The sequence below is a fragment of the Pteropus medius genome, unplaced genomic scaffold, assembly GCF_902729225.1.
Source record: "Pteropus medius unplaced genomic scaffold, Ma_sr-lr_union100, whole genome shotgun sequence".
Lineage (NCBI taxonomy): Eukaryota > Metazoa > Chordata > Mammalia > Chiroptera > Pteropodidae > Pteropus > Pteropus medius.
The window spans coordinates 21,232,188-21,252,815 of NW_024349801.1; the positions used below are offsets into that span (position 1 = coordinate 21,232,188).

The 20,628-nt window shown below is 32.4% G+C and overlaps 1 protein-coding gene across 1 annotated transcript in view; it reads left to right on the forward strand.

Moving 5' to 3' along the window:
* Positions 1 to 20,628, forward strand: part of TRPM7 (transient receptor potential cation channel subfamily M member 7) — a 94,689-nt gene that overhangs the window by 15,187 nt on the left and 58,874 nt on the right. Inside the window, exons 2-11 of the mRNA XM_039889059.1 lie at positions 2,518 to 2,597; positions 4,135 to 4,173; positions 9,163 to 9,361; positions 11,019 to 11,232; positions 13,440 to 13,564; positions 14,414 to 14,585; positions 15,595 to 15,769; positions 16,671 to 16,794; positions 17,751 to 17,823; positions 19,568 to 19,668. Of these exons, the coding sequence (XP_039744993.1) occupies positions 2,518 to 2,597; positions 4,135 to 4,173; positions 9,163 to 9,361; positions 11,019 to 11,232; positions 13,440 to 13,564; positions 14,414 to 14,585; positions 15,595 to 15,769; positions 16,671 to 16,794; positions 17,751 to 17,823; positions 19,568 to 19,668 (1,302 nt within the window). The remainder of the gene's footprint in view (positions 1 to 2,517; positions 2,598 to 4,134; positions 4,174 to 9,162; positions 9,362 to 11,018; positions 11,233 to 13,439; positions 13,565 to 14,413; positions 14,586 to 15,594; positions 15,770 to 16,670; positions 16,795 to 17,750; positions 17,824 to 19,567; positions 19,669 to 20,628) is intronic.

A 20,628-nucleotide genomic window follows, 5' to 3' on the forward strand; every position in this document is an offset into this window, starting at 1 on the left:
TTTGGCCGTATCAGGTTTGAGATGCCTGTTGGACATCAAAATGAAACTGTTGAGTAGGCAGTTGGATATATAAGCATGGAGTTCAGGAAAGGATCTGGCACGGAAATATAAATTGGGAGTCATCCAGTGAATTGATGGTAACTTGGCTGTGAGCACTAAAAGAGTGAATATAATTGCAAAAAAGAATTTCAAAGTTCGAGTGAATATAATTGGACAAAAGAAATCCAAAGATTGGGGAGAAGAGGAGGAATCAGCAAGGATACAAAAGGAATGGTTAGAGAAGAAAAGAAAACCAAACTGATGAAAATGTTTGAGCAAGATGAGAATGATCAACTTTGTTAAATGCTGCTGACATTATCAGTGAAGATGAGTCCTGAAAATTGACCTTCAGATTTAGAGAAAATCAGTGATCTTGTTGAAACTCATTTCAAGAGAGTGGTTGTCTTGGAAGCCTAACTGGAGTGGGTTTTAGAAAGCATGAGAGAAGAAGAGGGAAAACCTTTTTCTAATGATCTTGCTGGAGAGGGAGGCAGAAACATGGAGTGTTAGCTTGAGGAGGGAATACAATCAAGCAAAGGTTTGTGTGTTTTTTTTAAAAATGAAGAGAATAATAGCATGTTACGTGCTGATGGGAATGAATAAAGAAGGAAAAGAAGGGAGAATTGGTGGAGAAAGTCCTTTAGTTACTGAGGCGTATGAGATCTAGAGCAGAAGAGGAGTGTGGTTGGACTTAACTAGGAGCACAGGTAGTCACAGGAAGGAAGAGAATATGTGGTTGTAAGTACTCAGAGGTAGATAGATGTGATAGAAGTTTGTAGAAATTCTTCTCTTGTTGCTTCAGTTTTCTCAATGAAATGAGAAGTGAGGTTATCAATTTAGAGTGAGGCTGGAGGTTTGAGGAGAGAAGGAGATGGTGTGAAATCACGCAGGAGAGTGAGAAAATGTACCAAGGAAATATATTATGAGTATTATAATATATTGGGCATCATTAAGGGGCATTTGAGGTTTGTGGTCATGGTTTTAAAGTGAAACCAGAGGGCATGGTTTTTTTTCTTTTCCTAGTCATATGAACAGTATATAGGTAGTTATGAAGTGGGTAAGGAATTTGGATTAAATCTGGGTTGAGTGTGCCAGATGTATTCTAGAAGCAAACATGAGTTCTAATACAGTGAAGCTACAGAGATTGCTACTTTTCTTTTTTTCCTGGGAGGGATGTAGGGGAATCTGATTCTTCAAGGGAATACCAGGTTTTAGTTAGAATAAGAAGGTGGTGGAGGCACTATGCTAAATGAGCTTCAGAGGGTAGAGCATTTTGCTGATGAAGGACCTAAAGTTCCAGAGGACATTCTCTGATTTTTGTAACTGCAGGATCACAGTGTAATTTGCTCCTACCTAAGTGAGTCTATTTAAAGGAAAGTAATTGACCTAGGAAGTAGACATTTTGAATGAGAGGTGGAATTTTAGAACCAGAATTAGAGAATTTGGAGGATAGACTAAGGTTTATCATTATAGTACCTGAAGGATTTGACAGAAACCAATAAAACTTTACCCATCATAATTTTATCTAGAATATCTTCTCTTAGAGATTTCCTTTTGGAATATAGGCTCTTTTTGTACTGTCCTGGTGAGATCTATAGATCTATATATTTATATTTATATGTATGTTAGAGCCTGAAATCTTTAATCTACTCTATCCTTGTAGAGTTTTGCCTATCTCAGTACATAATGTCTCATCCCTTTTTAATCAGTTAAGCATAGCAGAGTACGGAATCTAGGGATCCAGTCAGAAGTTTTAAAGGTCTTTTAAATTTGAAATAAGTTGAGATTTACAGTAATTGAGGAAAATGTATTAATCTTCCACAGTGATCCTAGATTTGTTTTATTCTCCATATTAATTTTTTGCTGTATGTATTTTGAAACTGTTTTATTTGGTTATTCATATTTAAGATTGTTACTGCAACCTGGTGAATCAAACATTTGTAATCATGCCATAACCTGCACTAACCCTACTGATGTTTTAGCGTCTATTTTTTGTTATCTTTCTTTTGATTAGAATTTGCTTGATATCTATTTCTGTCCCAGTACCATTGACCATTACATGTTCTTATGCTTTAGGTATTTCTCTACCAAATAGAATATGGCTAGGATTTATTTTTTTAGTTAAATCCTACAATCACTTTTAATTGGTTTTTGAACGATCCGCTTCCTGGGATTATACCAGCCCTGTTTGAGGTTTTTGGCTTACAGTGTGAATCTCCCAAACTTAATTTCCCTCCTTTCTGGTTATTTGAATGGGCAGTATCTGCACAGCATTATTGATGTAATAATTTAAATCACCCTGGACTTAAGTGGAATGGTTCTAATATTTTGGGTGTACTGTCATCAGTAAGCATATAGTATATAGTAAATATTTAGCAAATTGAAAAACAAATAGTATATAGTATATATCATTATATTATTTTCTTGTAATATTAGGGGATTAATTTACAAGCCATCTTTTAAAATTTTTTGTTTCAGTCCCAGAAATCCTGGATAGAAAGCACTTTGACCAAGAGGGAATGTGTATATATTATACCAAGTTCCAAAGACCCTCACAGGTAAGTATACCTTTGTTTATTTCTGGGTTTTTCTAGAAGTTTGGATGTAAATTATACTGTTATTTATTTATTAAGAACTAAAGTTATTAAATTATTTGTAGTCACTGTTTATTTTTGTGCTTACTGTTAATGTTGTTCTTACAATGTAACATCATGTTTCTTAACCAGAGAGCATAAATATCATTTCCTGGGTCACATTGCTAATAATTCATAAAGATGGGTATGGAATTTAGATCTTTTTAGTTCAATGTGCCAGTTCTAAAATATGACACTATTGTTCTTCCATTGAGAGAAAATTAAGGATTTGCTTTGTTTAAAAAAATAGATTGTGTTATCATTAAGGAGTTTATTTCCTATAATTTTGTTAATTTAATTTTGCAATAGAAATAAAAGTATTAGGTGTTGAAAAAATCTCGAGTTGTTATTAAGTGTTCTTGGCTGTTGTCATCCGTATGAGACATAATCTATAAATACAGTTAGCTGGTCATTTCTCTTTACAATAGTTGAATTTTAAAATTAATTTTATATGAATAGGTTAATACATGGATTTACAAGGTACCAAAAGTTATAAGTGAAAGTATCCTTTCTGCATTAACTGTAAATTCCCCTTAAGGAAACTGGTATTACCTATTCCTTGAATACCTTCCAGAAATTGTCTTTGCATGTCCAAGTAGATGTATATCTACTTCTCCTTTTCTACTTTGAAATATATACTGGTTAGTCCATTGTATTTATTGTCTTGGCAATAGCCGTATTGTTCTTATTGTTGCATCTTTTTAAATTATATGTCTGTATTGTAATTTGTTTTAGTAGTTTCTTATTGATGGACATTTTACCTGTTCTGTTTTTCTTTTTGCTGGTTGGAAAAAAATGCTGTAGTGAATAACCTGGTACATTAATCATTTTACACATATGGTACAAATATTTTTTAGGCTATACTTTTAGTACTGGAATTGGAGTTTGAGAAGGAGTTTACATTTTTTATTTTGATGAGTATTGCCAAGTTGCCCTACATAGAGATTATATCAGTTTATACTCCCTCCAGCAGATGTGAGGGAGTATATTCTCTATATTCTTGCCAAAGTATTGTCTTAAAGGATTTTTAAGATATCTTTTCTAGTCAAACTCCTTTTGAATTATTTGTTTATGTTTTCCTTTTTTATATATATTTGATAAAGCTATAGATTAGGAAAACTAACCTTTTGTCTGCAGCTATTGTTTCAGTTTGTTTTTAGACTGCATTAGTGGCATATTTTTGCCACGTAGAAATGTATTTTTATGTAGTTAAATCTGTCAGTCTTTTTTCCTATAGTTTCTGTATTTTATGTCATACCTATTGTATTTAAAATATGGAAACTGTGCGAGCTTAAAAAAATTGTTATTTGACTTTATAAAGCAAAGTATAAAATGATCTATGATATCTATTAAAAAACTAAATTTATGATTTTTCTTTGTTTTGTACTTTTATGTAGGTTTTATACAGTTTCGTTTAAACTAATTTTTCTCCCTTTAAGTAACAAATTTACCTTGTTTATAGATGCCTTCCAGGATGTCAAATTTGTCAGCAACTTGTCAGGTATGTTAAATAACATAATCCAAACAATTAATGTTAGAAATGTCAGAATACAGTGCGATAAAATTCACAGGCTGTTATATTTGAGGGTTGCTTTACTCAGACTTGGGACATTAAGGATCAGGTAAGGCTGCTTGAAACTCAAGCGAAACTACCTGAGCAGAGTTTTAAAGCTGAATGTGACTTAGTTGGGTAAAGATTGAGGGAAAAGAGAACAGGATATGAGAATGCCTGACAGTGAAAGAGATTTATGGTTCTGTCAGGAAACTGCAGAATGTAGTATGTATGATGGATATTGGAGAGATGCAAGTCTGGGAAAAATAAGTAGAGGCTAGATCATTTAAGCTCTTTGTGATTATGCCCCATAGTTTTGATTTCATAGTTTTCATGTGAAAAAGATATATGTAGGGAAGTAACATGCTCAGGCCTGCCTGCCTGCCCACCCACCCGTCCTTTCTTCCTTCTATCCTTCATGTTTTGAAGAGATTGAATCGGTAGAAAAAAATAGTTTGGAAAGTTTTGGAGTAATTCTGGCCAAAAAAAAAAAAAAATGAGAGCCTGAATTAATATAATGGCTGTGATGATGAAGAGAAGTAGACATATTTGAAGGGATTAATGAGATAAACTCAATATGATTGGTGAATCTGTAGAGAAAGGGAAGATTTGAGGATAGTAACTAAATTTCTTACTTAGACAACTAAGTAAATAGTAATGTTCATTAAGATCTGTTTAAAAAGCATAAGAAGAAGAGAAGTTTCCTGGTTGGTAGGCTATGAACAAAAGTACATAGAATGAGTTCATTTTAGATATATTGAATTGTTTACCATCTCTGGTCTTGTTCATTATTCCTTCTTCTAGATGGGAAGTTCCATCTGGTGTCTTTCCATTCAAGATAAAGATCTTTTATCATTTGGTATAAAGCAGATATACTGGAGATGAATTTTCTCAGTTTAGTTTATCTGAAAATATGTTAATTTTACTCTCATTTTTAAAGGATATTTTCACTGGATAGAGAATTCTCAGTTAACAATTTTCTCATTCCAGCACTTTAAAGATATCATTATATTGTCTTCTGGCTCTTGTTTCCAGTGAGAAGTCAGCTAATGTAGTTGTTCTTCTGTTTGTAATGTGGTCTTTTTTCCCTCTGGCTACTTTATTTTTTATTTTTAAAAGTTGATTTCCTTTGGCTACTTTAAAGATTGTTTTTTTCTACCTTTGGTTTTCAGCAGCAGGTCTATAATATGTCTGAGAGTGGTTTTCTTTGTACTTAACTCTGCTTGTGTAATCTGCAAGTTCATGTTTTTCATCAAATTGAGAAGTTTTCAGACATTGTTTTTTAAAATATTTTCTACACCATTCTCTCTCTTCTCTCTTGGACTTCAGTTATACATGTTAGATTGCTTGATATTTTCCACAGGTCACTGAGGACCAGGTTTTTTGTTTGTTTGTTTGTTTTTCTAATCAGTAATCACTTCATTTTTATTTTTTTCACTCGTCTAACTTGCTCCCCTCAATGTTTTTTTGTTTTCCCCTTAATTTTTTTTCCCATTTATCAAATTTGTATTGATCTGCCTTCAGGTTCATTAACCTTTATTTCTACAGTCTTTAATATGCTATTTTGCCCAGTCAGCGAACTTTTCATTTAATGCATTATATTTTTCAGTTCTAGAAATTCCATTTGATTCTTTACTGCAGTTTCCATATCACTGCCAAGATGCCCTATCTGTATCCTTATTATCACCATCTACTTTTATTAGTCCTTGAACGTATTTATAATACCTGCGTTAAAATCTTTGTTTACTGATTACAACATCTGTGTCATTTAGGGTCTGTTTCTATTGACTTCTCTTTTCCTTGATTACAGTCCCCATTTTCTTGTATTTTTCATGTCTGGTAACATTTTATTGTGTTCTTTGAACGTTGTACATGATCCACTTTAGGAGTTTGGTACTATGTCATCTCCTTTGAAGGGTGTTCAGTTTGTTCTGACTTGTGATTAAGCTATTAGCAGATTCTTTTGCCCCATTAGGCTTGATTTTATTCTTTGATAGGGCAGCTCTATTTTTATTTTGAACTTAGGCATATGATGTGGACTTTACTCCTAAGGTATAGCCTTTTTGGGATCTTAGCTGAATGACCAAGGTGCTCAGTGATGTCTTTTCACATTGAACTAAAACTGCAGTGTCTCCTAGCCCTTTATAACTCCATTCTCAGACTCACAGCAGGTGATTTCTGCTAGATGTCACAGAGTCTTGCTTGACACAGGTACAGAGCTCAGTTTATGGCCAAGAACCCATGGTGAATTCTCATACAAGGTTGTCTCAGTCTCTGTATAACGCTATCTTTGGTACACTGCTACAAATTCCAGCTGTTTCACCAGCTTGGAATTTTGTTTTCTGCCTCCTTGCTCTGCTCAGTGACACTGCTGTTTTCTGCCAGGGCATCACCTCTATTCCAAATGGTCGAGAAATTGCCCTAGGCTGGTGCAGTCATGGAGAGAATCACCTCATATATTTCCCTCATTTCAAGGATCAAAGTCTGACGCTTCCTCTTGTTCAATGCTGAAGAAAAAATATCTTTGTTTACTTTCATCAAGATTAGCTAGAAGAACTCAAAAGATTCAGAATGTAGTCTCTCAGGGCTAAGATTTAACAAGCATGATGATATCCGTGTTGAGAAAGTTCCCTACTTTTCCAGTTCCCTGAAAATGTAGGGTGAATGGATGTTGAATTTTGTTGGTCTTTTCAGTGAGCAAGTTTTTTAATTAATTTTTCTTCATTGTTCTTCTCTTTTCTGTTTCATTGTGTTCTCTTTATTATTTCTTTCCTTGTGCTTACTACGGGTTTAATTTGCTCTTTTTAGTTTTTGCGTGGAAGTTTAGATGAGTATCGCTTGCAGTTCTTTTCTAATTTAAACTATATACTACAAATCTTTATCCTTTATATTAGGGATCCCCACCCCCCCAGGCTGCGGACCAGGTTTGGTCTGTAGCCTGTTAGGAACCAGGCCGCACAGCAGGAGGTAATCAGCAGGCAAGCGAGCAAAGCTTCATCTGTATTTGCAGCTGCTCTCCAGCACTACTAGCATCACTGCCTCAGCTCCACCTCAGATCATCAGGCATTAGATTCTCATAGGAGCACCGGTCCCTGCCAAAAAGGTTGGGGACTGCTGCTTTATAGTACATTTTTATACTATAAAGTGTGTAAATAAATATACACTTTTATTCTAAACACTATAATTACATTCCATGTTTTGATATTATTTTTATTTTCATTTTGTTCGAAATATTTTCTGGGTTTTTTTTTGTAACTTATTGATCCTTGAGTTAATTAAAAGTGTGTCATTTAATTTCCATAAACTTGAGCATTTTCCATATGTTCATTAGTTTCAAGTTTAATTTCATTGTGTCTGAGAACATTCTTTGTATGATTTCCATCCTTTTTAGTTTATTGAGACTTATTTTATGGCTCAGAGTATGGTAATCTTGGTGAATACTTTTGTGCACTCCAGTGGAGTTTTTATTCTGTTAGGTAGATTGTTCTGTAAACATCTATTAAATCACTTTGGTTGGTGATTATAGGATTCCAGGTATTATAGGATTCCAAGTTGACAGGTGGTTTTTTGTTTTAGTACTTTAAAGGTGCTGTTCCAGTGAATTTTTGGCTTGCATAGTTTTGGACAAGGTGTCTCCTATCATTCTTATCTTTGTTCTTCTGTACACAATGACATTTGTATTCTGGCTTCTTTTAAGATTTTATCACTGGCTTTCACTAGTCCCTTCAAGCTGGTTTTGCTTAGTTCTTATTGAACTGCTCAGATCTGTCAATCAAATAGTTTTCAAATTTTTATCTCCACTCCCTCCTTTCTGGGTCTTGAATTACATTTGTGTTGAGCTATTGATATTGTTCTACAGGTCACTAATCTTCTTATTCCTTTTGTTCCTCCCAGTATTTTTACTCACTGTTTCATTTTGGATAGATTTGATTGCTATGTCTTCAAGTTACTGTTTTTTGTTTTTTTTGTTTTTTGTTTTGTAGTATCTAATATGTTCTCAATCTCACCCTATGACAGTTTCATTTCAGATATTGTATTATCTTTAGATGTTCTAGTTAGGCTTTTGTTGTTGTTATTGTTGTTAAGTTCTTATACTTTGTGAGGCACTTGCAGTCCAGGTCTAATTTAGCTTTTCTGTATAGGTATTACTCTTCTGAGGACCCTTTTGTAGGCCTTGCATATTATGAGATCTCTCCATTCTGGATGGTGGAAACACCAACTGTTCCCTGCTCTTTATGAACTTCAGGATTATATGGCCTACTACTCTCTAATAGTCCTTACCAAATATTTGGGTAGTTTATTCTTATTCATGCTTAAGGAGACCGTCCTGCATATATCTGGAACTCTTTCTCTCTCTGTAGCTCTCTCCTCTTTTTGTTTTCTGCCCCACAAATTCTAGCTCTCTTGGTTTCTGTAAACTCTTGTATGATTTTTTATCAAATCACTGAGACTGCCCAGCTTTTTTGGACTCTCACTTCCTACGTAGTCCAGTAAGTGCTTCTAAATAGAATGCAAATTTTTGTTCCACCTCAGTCCACTGTTATAGTCACTGCATAGATTAGTTTGCATTTTCTTGAATCTGTCTGTATGGAATTAGATATGTACTTTTTTGGTGGCATCTGTCTTCTTTCATTCAGAATGATGATTCTGAGATTCATTCATATTGTTATGTTTATTAGTGGTTCATTCCCTTATATTGTTCAATACTATCCTATTATATAGCTATACTATATTTTGTAGATGCCCATACTAAATTTAGATGACTATATCATCGAATACTAACATATTTATACTATTTCAGTTCTGTAGTGAAAGTTTTCATTTATTGATATTGTAAAATCAATATTTTTATACTTTTTATTGGTTCATTCATTTTAATTCTGTTTTTCATTGACTAGTTTTTGATGGGTCTTTTTAAACATTTGTTTTTTTCTTTAGGTGTTTTTGTGGTCGCTTGGTCAAGCAACATGCTTGTTTTACTGCAAGTCTTGCCATGAAATACTCAGATGTGAAATTGGGTGACCATTTAAATCAGTCATTAGAAGAATGGTCTGTGGAAAAGCATACAGAACAGAGCCCAACAGATGCTTATGGAGTCATAAATTTTCAAGGGGGTTCACATTCCTACAGAGCTAAGGTATGTCACATATTTGAGTTTTTACTTCATTTATCTTGTTATCTAAGTAATTTATTACTGACAATTTATGTAACATGATGATGTCAGAAAATTACTCTCAATCTTTTTTTTATGTATTTTGAAGTTCTTTGTATAACTGCATGCAAATAGAGACTTGTTTATATCTTAGTGAAATGGACCTTTTATCATTATAAAATGTCTTTTATCTCGTCTCTTTCTGACAAGTCTGCTTTTCTCTGGCTAAATTTTCTTTTACTTCCAAGCTTATGTTTAAGAGGTTTCTTTTCAAGTGGCATGTAATTCATTTTAATACTGTCTCACTTTTTCTTTGTTCCTATTTGTTTCTTTTGATTAAAATTTTTCATTATTTACCTCCTTCCTTATTAGCATATTATTTATACATTCTTTTTCTGTTCTTTAATCTTATAATAAACACTGTAAATTACATTTTAAACTTGTTATATTATGAATTAAGTACTTTTACTACTTCCTGGACAATGCAATAACCTTTAGAATACTTGTAACTGCATTTATTTCTCTCATCACTTATGTGCTTTTGTTGGCATGAATTATATTTCTTTCTGTATTTAAACCCCCAAAACATTATTAATCATTTAGATTTACCAACATTTTACCCCTTATGTTGTTCAGCCTACCTCTCTGCCTTGATAGGAAAAGAGGTGGTGGGCCCATCTCTTCAAGTTCTCCTATTCTCCTGGATCCTGATCCCTCAGGTTCTCACTGCTTTGGTACCTCTCTCATGCCTTAAAACAGATGTTATTTATCTGTTTTCTAAGTTTCTCTAGCTTCCAGGGGCAGAGTTAGTCCTAAACAACCTAGTTCATCATTGTGAGAAGTGGAATTCCTCATTTATTTCTAATAGTCTTTTTTTGTTTTAATTTAATTTTGCCCTGTTTTCCAAATACTACTTTTGTACCCAAGTATAGCAATGAGTTAAAACTAATGCAGAAAGACTTAGTGTAGAACAGGTCTCATTCAGAGCATTCTTAAGGGATTCTGGAGTAAAATTTATTTATTAATTTCAGTAATTTGTGGGTCAAATCCAGTTACTTCCAGTGAGAAAAACAACCATCCATATTAAAAATATCTTCATTATTTTACTACACAGTCCAAGTTCTATTATAAATAGACTGTATCATTGACAGAACTTTCAAACAGATAATTTAGTATTTGCTTCTCTTTAATAGCAAGAGTTGTAGAAGCCTCCATATATATATATATCTATATATATATTTTTTACCATTCTTCTCTCTTTTTCCTTTTTCTCATCATTGTAGGTAGCCTTAATACTTCATATTCACTGCATACTCATAGTTGAACAAGCTAATAAATACTGTGGATAAATTTATAAATTGTATGAATGGTAATTGAGTTTATATAAGCAGAAAGAGTAATATATTTATGTCTTAATTTTAAGGTTTAAAAATTAGAGTGTCACTACTTCCAGAATGATTATCCAACTTCAAAATCATCTATTGTTGCTTATTCCTAGGAGTATAAATATATTAAAAGTAGCCTATGAAATCTATTTTGTAATAATCTAATTCAAATAGAAGTTTTCTAAAGCTGTATAACATTGCATTACGAAACCTATGACCGTATTCGATTATTTTTTCTTTTTAAACATCCTTTTTAGTATGTCAGACTATCATATGACACCAAAACTGAGGTCATTCTACAACTTCTGCTTAAAGAATGGCAGATGGAATTGCCCAAACTTGTTATCTCTGTACATGGGGGCATGCAAAAATTTGAGCTTCACCCACGAATCAAGCAGTTGCTTGGAAAAGGTCTTGTTAAAGCTGCAGTTACAACTGGAGCCTGGATTTTAACTGGAGGAGTAAACACAGGTAATGTGACGATTACGCCTATTTTATTTAATGCGTTTGTTGATTTTTTATAATATCAATTAGATATTTGAAATAATAGTCAACATTGAAAATAAATATATTTAGTTGTTCTGTTAAATAATCTGTAGTTCCTAGGTATAGATGGTAACTATAAATGTATTTAGTTTTCATTTAGTCTTTTTAAAAAAATGACGCACTTTAGAGCAGAGGATGGCAAACTGTGGTACTAAATCCAGCCCACTCCTTGTTTTTGTAAATAAAAGTTTATTGGAACGCCGCCTCACTCATTTGTTTTTGTATTATTTATGGCTATTTTTGTGCTACAAGAGCAAAAGTGAATAATTGTGACAGAAGCTGGGTGTCCTACAAAGCCTAAAATATTTATTATTTGGCTCTTTACAAAAAAGGTTGCTGATCCCTACTATAGAGCAAAGTATTATTCCTGTCACTTTCTGGCTACTGGTAAATTGATAGAAGAATGGCAATCTATTACCTAGGCATTGGCGAGAAATAGCTTTCAAAATGAATTTTTAATATACTATAATCTTTCATTCCAAGTCTTCTCTATCACATATACAGGTTAGATATAAGATAGCCAAATTACTTTAATATCCAAAGTAAAACAATTATTACTTAAATTAGCTTGCAAATATCTAATTCATTACCAACAACTTTTTTGAACCTCATTGTATATCAGGCATTCTTCTGGCTGCTAAAAATACATCATTCCACAAAACAAATATTTACCTTTATGGAATTTATATTCCAATGGAGGAGATGGAGACAACAAACAGATAACTACATAATGTATAATATGTTAGATAGTAAGTGCTGTGGAGACACACGAAATAATAGAGTTGGGATGGTGGAGAGAGCTTCACTGATAAGGTGACATTTGAGTAGAGATGGCAGAAAATAAGGGAGCAAGATAAGAATAATGTGGGGCAGAGCATTTAAAGAAGAAGGAACAACTTGTGTGTTGAGAGAATAGTAAGAAGGGTTCAGTGTAGCTTGAGTGCAATGAGCAAGGAATATTAAGTGATGAGGTCAGAAAGTTATGGGTATTTGATGATGGCTAGGATGGGGTGGTGTGAATAGCAAGGACAGTAGATCATTATATAAGGCATTGTACTCCACTTTAAGTACTTTGGCTTTTACTCTGAGCAAGAAGGGATGGTTTTAAGCAAAGAGTTGACAAAAGCAAATATCATTTGGATGATTTGAAAATAGACTTAATAGACAAGACAGCGGTTGGAAGACCAGTGAAGATGCGACTTCCATATCCAAGTGTAAAATGAGATCTAATGCATTATAAAATCAAAGAGAGTGACACATGGATTTCCTAGGGCTGCCATAGCAAAACACCACAGATTGGGGTAACTCGAACAAAAGAAATTTATTTTCCCATTTGTGTAGGTCCAAGATCAAGGTATTAGCAGGTTTGATTCTTCTCTTCTTGGCTTGCAGATGGCCACCTTCTTATTGTATCCTCTTGTGGCCTTTCTTCTGTACATGTGCATCTCTAGAGTCTCTCTTTGTGTCCAAATTTCTTGTTATAAGCACACTCGTCAGATGGGATTAGGGCCCACTCTAACAGCCTCATTTTAACGTGATAACATCTCTAAAGGACCTGTTTCCAAATTCGATAACATTCTGAGATACTGGCATTAGGATTTCAACATAGGAATTTGGAGGGTAGTGTACAGGTCAGTTCATAACAAGTGATAATTAAGAGTTATATGCTCTTTTGAATTGTCTTTTCTACTATTCTTCCAGTTTTTGATTCAGCTAGACAACTTTTGTAGTTGTTTGGGGTGAGTGTGTGTGTGTATGTGCGCGTGTGCGTTGCTTATAGTCCTGAGTCATACTCTTATTTTTTTTATAAATGATGTGTAGAGCAATAACAAAAACTACAGTACTTACATGAGGAATCTAAGAGAAGACTAGGCATAACAACATGATAAAAGTTAGTTTTATGTGTGTTTCAGGCAGTTGTAATAATTTGACATTGTGGAATTTTTTTTTTTTTTTCTTTTTGGTCCTTGTGTTTTCTTTTGTAAGTTTGTCATTTGGACCTTTTTTTGGCTATTATCTTGTATGTATAAAGAAAAATATCACATTGTAATGTTACAGATTGAGCACAGGATTTTTCTTAATTAACACAGTAAATATTTTCAAATAAAGTGAATTAAATTTTGTATGAACAGGTGTGGCCAAACATGTTGGCGATGCCCTCAAAGAACATGCTTCCAGATCATCTCGGAAGATTTGCACTATTGGAATAGCTCCATGGGGTGTGATTGAAAACAGAAATGATCTTGTCGGGAGAGATGTAAGAATGGTTTTAAAAATTCTTATATTTGAACTTATGTGTAACAAAATAAGAGCAAGAATAGAAGTCAATTTAAAATATTCATGAACAAACCATACTTTTCAAATTACCTTTAAAAAGCATTTCCCTAAGGTTTTCTTCTGATCTTTTGAAAATGCACTCATAGATATAAATGTCATTATTATGTTAGTGCATTTTGGTTTCTGCCTTTTTTGTGTAACTATTTCACACCTTTTCCATATCATGCCAGTCTTTGTAATGAAATTTTTAAAGACTAAATGACATTAAGAATTAATTTTATTGTCCCTAAGAGTAGTAATCGAATGCTATTCATTTTTTATTTGAATAGATTAAAGATATGTGAATGGGTTATAGATACTTATCAAGTGACTATTAAAAAGGAATTAATTATAATCCCTTTCAAGTGCAGTTAAATTTCTAATATCAATTTTAAAGATTCTGTTTATTGCTAGATAAATAGCAATATGACATTCAATTGCTTTTATTCAGTGTCCTTTACATATTGCTCTTTATTCACTAATAACTCAATAGTTTCTTCATATTATTTATTTACTTATTTGCTGCTGCTTTTTTTGCATGTGGTAATGAAATATTATTATATTCTGCAGTAAGAGTAAAAATATATTTGTATCGTTCAACCCATATTGATTAATCTTCAACTGCTTAAAAGCTTGTGCTTTTGGGTACATTCTTTGACATTTTTTATTTGTTGCTATAAGTAAATGGAATTTTATCTGTACTTGTCTTTACAGATTATTTCAAAGTTTATTTTTACTTTACACTGTATTTAATCCTTCCCACTAACTCTTAATATTTGACATTGTTTAGGTGGTTGCTCCTTATCAAACCTTATTGAACCCTCTGAGCAAATTGAATGTTCTGAATAATCTGCATTCCCATTTCATACTGGTGGACGATGGCACTGTTGGAAAGTATGGGGCAGAAGTCAGACTGAGAAGAGAACTTGAAAAAACTATTAATCAGCAAAGAATTCATGCTAGTAAGGGAATTTATAAATTTTTTACTGTTGAAATTACTCTGGCCTATATTAATTGTCAGCAACATACTTAAATGGTAGAATATTCTTTGAAGTGCTCATTTCCTGATGTAGCAAGATAACATACAAAACAACCAAGAGTCACTGACTTTAGGCAAAATAAGAAGACCTAGGAAAAGAAGTCTGAGGCCAAATAGGGTATTCAGATATCAAGACCAAAGCCATAGAGGTTTATTGGGAGCTCTGTTGCTCTTGTAACCCCATTGCAGCCCAAAGAATTCAGAAATATTCTTAATCTATGATATATTCTAATATATGACTTTGATATTCAAGATTGAAGAATAAAAGAGGGAAAAAATGCTTTATTGCAAAGTAATAATCACCTTGCTTAAAGTTTATAACCTGTGAATCACTCTTTGGTTGTTGTGTATTAAAAGCTGGTATTCTTGATACTGGTCTTTCCACCCATGGTCAAACTTTCTGGTTCAACACCTAGATTTTTATTTCAAAAAGAATACATTTTATAATCTTAGAACACCAAGAAGGTGAACTCTATGACAGTTTCGAAATAGAAATTCAAAATTATAGAACAGTGCATTCAGATTATGATGGAATCATAGCATCTCTTAAAAATTAGGACTGTAGAAGTTCAACTTGCACAATATTAAAAAGCAAACTAAAAGCTAAAAAAAATTGGTGTTATGAATTTCTTATCAAGAGTTGACTTAGTGAAATAAAGTAACTTTGCTTTTCAATAAATATATAAATTCTAGTGTATATCTAATTATATATTAGATTTTCTAATTTTGTCATTTAGAGCAGACTTTAAGTCAATGAAAAAGTAATTTATTCAATATTTATGTCAGACTGGTATGTTGAGTGCTTCAAATGAACTCAACAGCAATTTTATAAGAAATTATATTTCGATTTTCTATTGTTGTATTTGATTGGGTAAAAAATAATATTAAGTTACTAAATTTTGCCTAATATTTTAATCTTTTATTTTTTTTAGGAATTGGTCAAGGTGTTCCTGTGGTGGCTCTCATATTTGAGGGTGGGCCAAATGTTATCCTCACAGTTCTAGAATACCTTCAGGAAAGTCCTCCTGTTCCAGTTGTCATATGTGAAGGAACAGGCAGAGCTGCAGATCTACTAGCGTATATTCATAAACAAACAGAAGAAGGAGGGTAAGTGTATAATTACAACAAATTTTTCCTAACTTTATGTAAAAAGGCTTGACGTTTTTGGAATATTAGATTCATTTCAGTGTATCTTTTGACCCAGTAGTTCCATTTCTGAAAATTGTTCCTGCAGATGTTCTTGTACATATATGAAATAACGTACATATAAAGTTACTTCTTATAGTGTTGTTTGTAATAGCAAAAGATTGGAACAAAATAGAACATATATCAAAGGGACTAGATAAATAAATTATGGTCTATCTGCAATGGAATAGTTTTAGCTGAGTAGGGTTGGTATCTGTGTCCTAGATTTGGGAAGATTACCAAAATATGTACATATAAAAAGGAAGATGTAGAGTATAGCATGTATATTGTACCACCTTTTATGTAGGAAAAAAGAGGGAATAACTTTTATATATAGAAAGAGATCCTGGAAAGTTGTTAGGCTAATAGTGTTTCTCGAAAGCATTTGAAATGGAACTGGGCAGATGGAAGACAGTAGGAAGGAGACTTTCATGTTTTAGATTATTTTATATCATTATATCTTTTGTGCCATGTAAATATAATACCTGTTGAAAAAAAAATGCCAATGTGCCCATGACATCTTGGTGAGATATTGCTTTATACACAATAATGTCTTAAAATTATCTTTATACAATATCTTATAAAATGTGAGTGCTGATATTGCAACTCATGCCATGTAATAATGTTCAGAGTAATCCAAAGAAAAATCAGTCCTTTCAATTTTTACCCCTTATGACTTATCATGGGAGTCTCATGAAGGAGAAGATTTTACTGAGGGTCAAGTATTTAATATTAATATAGGATCCACCTGTACTTCATATCAGATTCTACAAATAATGGAAATTGAAATCAGTGAATTAAATTCTGTCACATCTTACTCTAGGAATCTTCCTGATGCAGCAGAACCTGATATTATTTCAACCATCAAAAAAACATTTAACTTTGGCCAGAGTGAAGCATTTCATTTATTTCAAACACTGATGGAGTGCATGAAAAGAAAAGAGCTTGTAAGTAGGTTTTAGCAGAGAAAGCCTTTTTATTTTATTCAAAGTACACTCTAAATTGGTGAAAAACTTGTTTTTTAACTTGAATTTAAAATTTTAAATCTTTTTTAACCATGTGAAGATGTCACTGTTTTGTTCAAACTGAGAGATACCAAGGAGAAAGATCATAGTTTTTATACATTGAGACATATATTTGCACTTCTATTTTAGAAAAAGTTTTATAATTTGGCCTCAACAGATTATGTCCAGGGTCAAGGAAGAGTGCTAAATAGTTGTATGTTTTCCAAAATATACTTAGGAAAAAAAATGTTTTACTCTGAGCAAGTGATCAGATTAAATTACAGATAAGTGCTGCTTAATTTCAGTCCTCTAAACATGGTGTTAAGTTTTTAGAGATAAAATTTTTTAGCAACTCTCCAACTAAGTGGATAATCTCTTTTTTTATATACTGCGAAATAAAGTTAGTTGAAAAATTTGTGCTGAGGTTAGTACAGTAGTCTTTTACTTTATGAAAAAGGTTATTAAATAAAAAATTCTCAAATGGTGTTACATTTCAAACAATTTAAAGAAATTTTCAATAAAATTTCTCATCAAGGACACATATAATTATTTGAGTTGAGAAATTGTTCACTCTGTAGAAAGGACGGCAGGATTTTCTCAGACAAGTAAATCCATAGCCTCAGCCCATAAGTAAGTTACTCAGTAGTAAAGGATATAACAGAGGTCAAAAAATGAATATAATATGAAACCAAACATTTTGAGTGTACTTATAATTTTATTTGGTAAATGATACAGAGTCTTTTAATATTATATTTTTTGGTTTCTTTTTTCTGAACAAGAAATAAAACCCTCCAAAACTATATCTCTCACGTTGTTCGATGTTACTTTCTATTTTATATGTCTTATGCCTTAGCTTTTAAAATGTAATGGCATAATATTATGAATTAATCTTTAAATAGATTACTGTTTTCCACATTGGATCAGATGAACATCAAGATATAGATGTAGCAATACTTACTGCACTGCTTAAAGGTAAGACTTAAACATTTTTTTATTTGTAAGATCTTTTATATCCTATATATCTAAGACAGGACTTTTTAATTTAGCAAAGTAAGAACAAATTTTTCAGTAATTTTTATTTGCGAAAGACACATTTAACCTTTGACAATACATTAGCTTTTATTTTTATCTTGTAGAATGTTTTTTAAAATTTATAGCAGGATTTATGCTACTAGACTCATTTAATTATCCTGTTAAGATTATGTCACATTTTCAATTGGCGGAAAAATAAGTGCTTAAAGATAATAAGATAGTAGTTGATAGAAATTCAGGATAGTGTTCTGAAATATGCTGTTTTCATTCTGAAGGGCAATTGGAAAGAAAACCAGAAGTATCTTCTAGGACAGAGGTGTGAATGTAAATCATGTTGAATTATTTTCCTCTCGTTATCTTGCCAAAAACATCCACCTGATGTAACAAACAGGATTGCAGTGAAAAATCATTTAAAAATTTATAACCTAAAATGGTGTCCCATCTGAGTATCTAAAAGACCCAAGTACGCAGTGAGGTGGCAGGAGCAAAGCAAGAGGGCATTTGTTGTCATTCACAAGAATTTTCTAAATATTAGGCCACAATAAATTGCTAATAGATCAGATATTTAAAAAATACTATAATAAAGTATAAGATAATATATACATCATCTTGGGAACAACAGATCATAAGTAATAGGATACCCAGAAACCATTAAGGGAAAGATTTATAAATGGGATTGCATAAAAATAAAAAGAGAGTACCAAATATTTGGCATATACTTTTTGTGTTTTAGTGGTATATTTATCTCATTTTATCCTTACAGTAGTCTTAAGAGGAAGACTTATTTTTCTTTATAGATGAAGAAACTAAGGAACAAGAATGTGGAGAGATCACAGAGAGCTGTTATTAATAATGAAAAAGATGAATACCTCAGGGAAAAATGAGTCAGAATTTATGTAAAAGATATTAGCAGAATATCTTTTACATAGGTAGGGGAAAATCTGGAAAGATAGTGTTATAATTTTTAAATAGCACATTATTTTAAAAAGAAGCTTTATTTTTCTAGTGGATATTCTTATACCTCTGATGGATGTTATAACCTTTTTGGAATATATTTTGGCAGTATATCAAAGCTTTAAAATATATATCCTTCTTCCTACAATTTGGCTTCATCCTATGTAAATCACCAAATTACACAAAAATATACTCACCAAAAAATTCAAATAACCTGAATGTTCACTAGTTAGAATATTTGTTGAATAAATTTTAGTTACCTTTAAAAGGTAGTGTATATAAGGTAAATCTATGTACTGCTGTGGAAAACTAATGTATGATATTAAGATACATAAAGTAGGCTGCTGAATACTTTGTATAGTATGATCCACTTTTGCATAAATAATTAAAAGCATACATACGTATTTAAATATGCACCAAAAAGCATCTGTAAGGATATTTTTCATAATCTTAACAGTGAATACTGTCTCTGTGATAGAAATAGGTCATCTTTGTTTTCTTCTCTTTGTTCTACATTCTGAATTGTTTGCAATGTGAGGCTTTTCTATAGTTGGAAAATAAAAGTCCTCAATCCTGGGAGTAACTTTATCTCTCTGAGGCAGACTACCTCTGAACAGTGGCTGATGTCAGCTGTGTAAGTTAGTTAAAAGGAGTGGGGAGAATCCATAAGTGTTCACATTTTAATGGAGATAAATTAATTGAACTTGTCAACTTTTCTCTCTTCAATTAGGTACTAATGCATCTGCATTTGACCAGCTCATCCTTACGCTGGCATGGGATAGAGTTGACATTGCCAAAAATCATGTATTTGTTTATGGACAACAGTGGCTGGTATGTAAAATAATCTGTATACACAATGTAATTTAAGTAATAGTGAAGTGTTTGTCGGAACTGTATTCAAATTGACATTTTACCTGTCACGTGCAGAATTTACCAAAGTGCAAAATTAGTTTACCTAAACATTTCTACAACAAGCAAATCTATTTAGAATTTAATAAGTCCTCTTTGCCTCTTGATAAAAGTTTGTTTTTTATAGGGTAAAAATCTCCAAAGTTCCTAGAACTGAAATAATGCTTATGCATCTTATTATGTTCATCAGGGAAATCGGCCAGCAATTTTCTTTTCCTGTGGCGTACTTGTCTGGTTTTGGTATCAGGATAATGCTGCCCTCATAAAATGAGTTTGGAAGAGTTCCCTCCTCTTCTCTTCTTTGAAAACATTTGAGAATTAATTCTTTGAATGTTCGGTAGAATACATCAATGAATCCATCTGCTCCTGGACTTTTGTTTATTGGGAGGATAATTTTTCATACTAGTCTCTTAATGACCCTTCGTATTTCTGTGGTGTTGTTACTTCTCTATCATTTCTGATTTTGAGTCCTGTCTGTTTTTCTTGGTAAGTCTATTTTTTTTCTTGGTTTGCCAATTTTGTTTCTTTTTTTTAAAGAACCAACTCTTAGTTTCATTGATTTTTCTTTATTAAAGTCTTTTTAGTCTCAGTTTCATTTATTTCTGCTCTAATCTTTGTTACTTTATCCCTTCTACTCACTTTGGGTTCTGTTTGTTCTTTTTCTAGTTCCTTGAGAGGTAAAGTTACATTGGTTAAGATTTTTCTTGTTTCTTGAGGTAGGCATTTATTGATGTGAACTTCCCTCTTAGAACTGCTTTTGCTGCATTCCACAAATTTTGGTATATTTCCATTTTTGTCTGAGGTATTTTCTGACTTCCTTTTTAATTTCTTCTTCTACCCATGTGTTGTTCAGTAGCATGTTATTTAATCTACATATTTGTG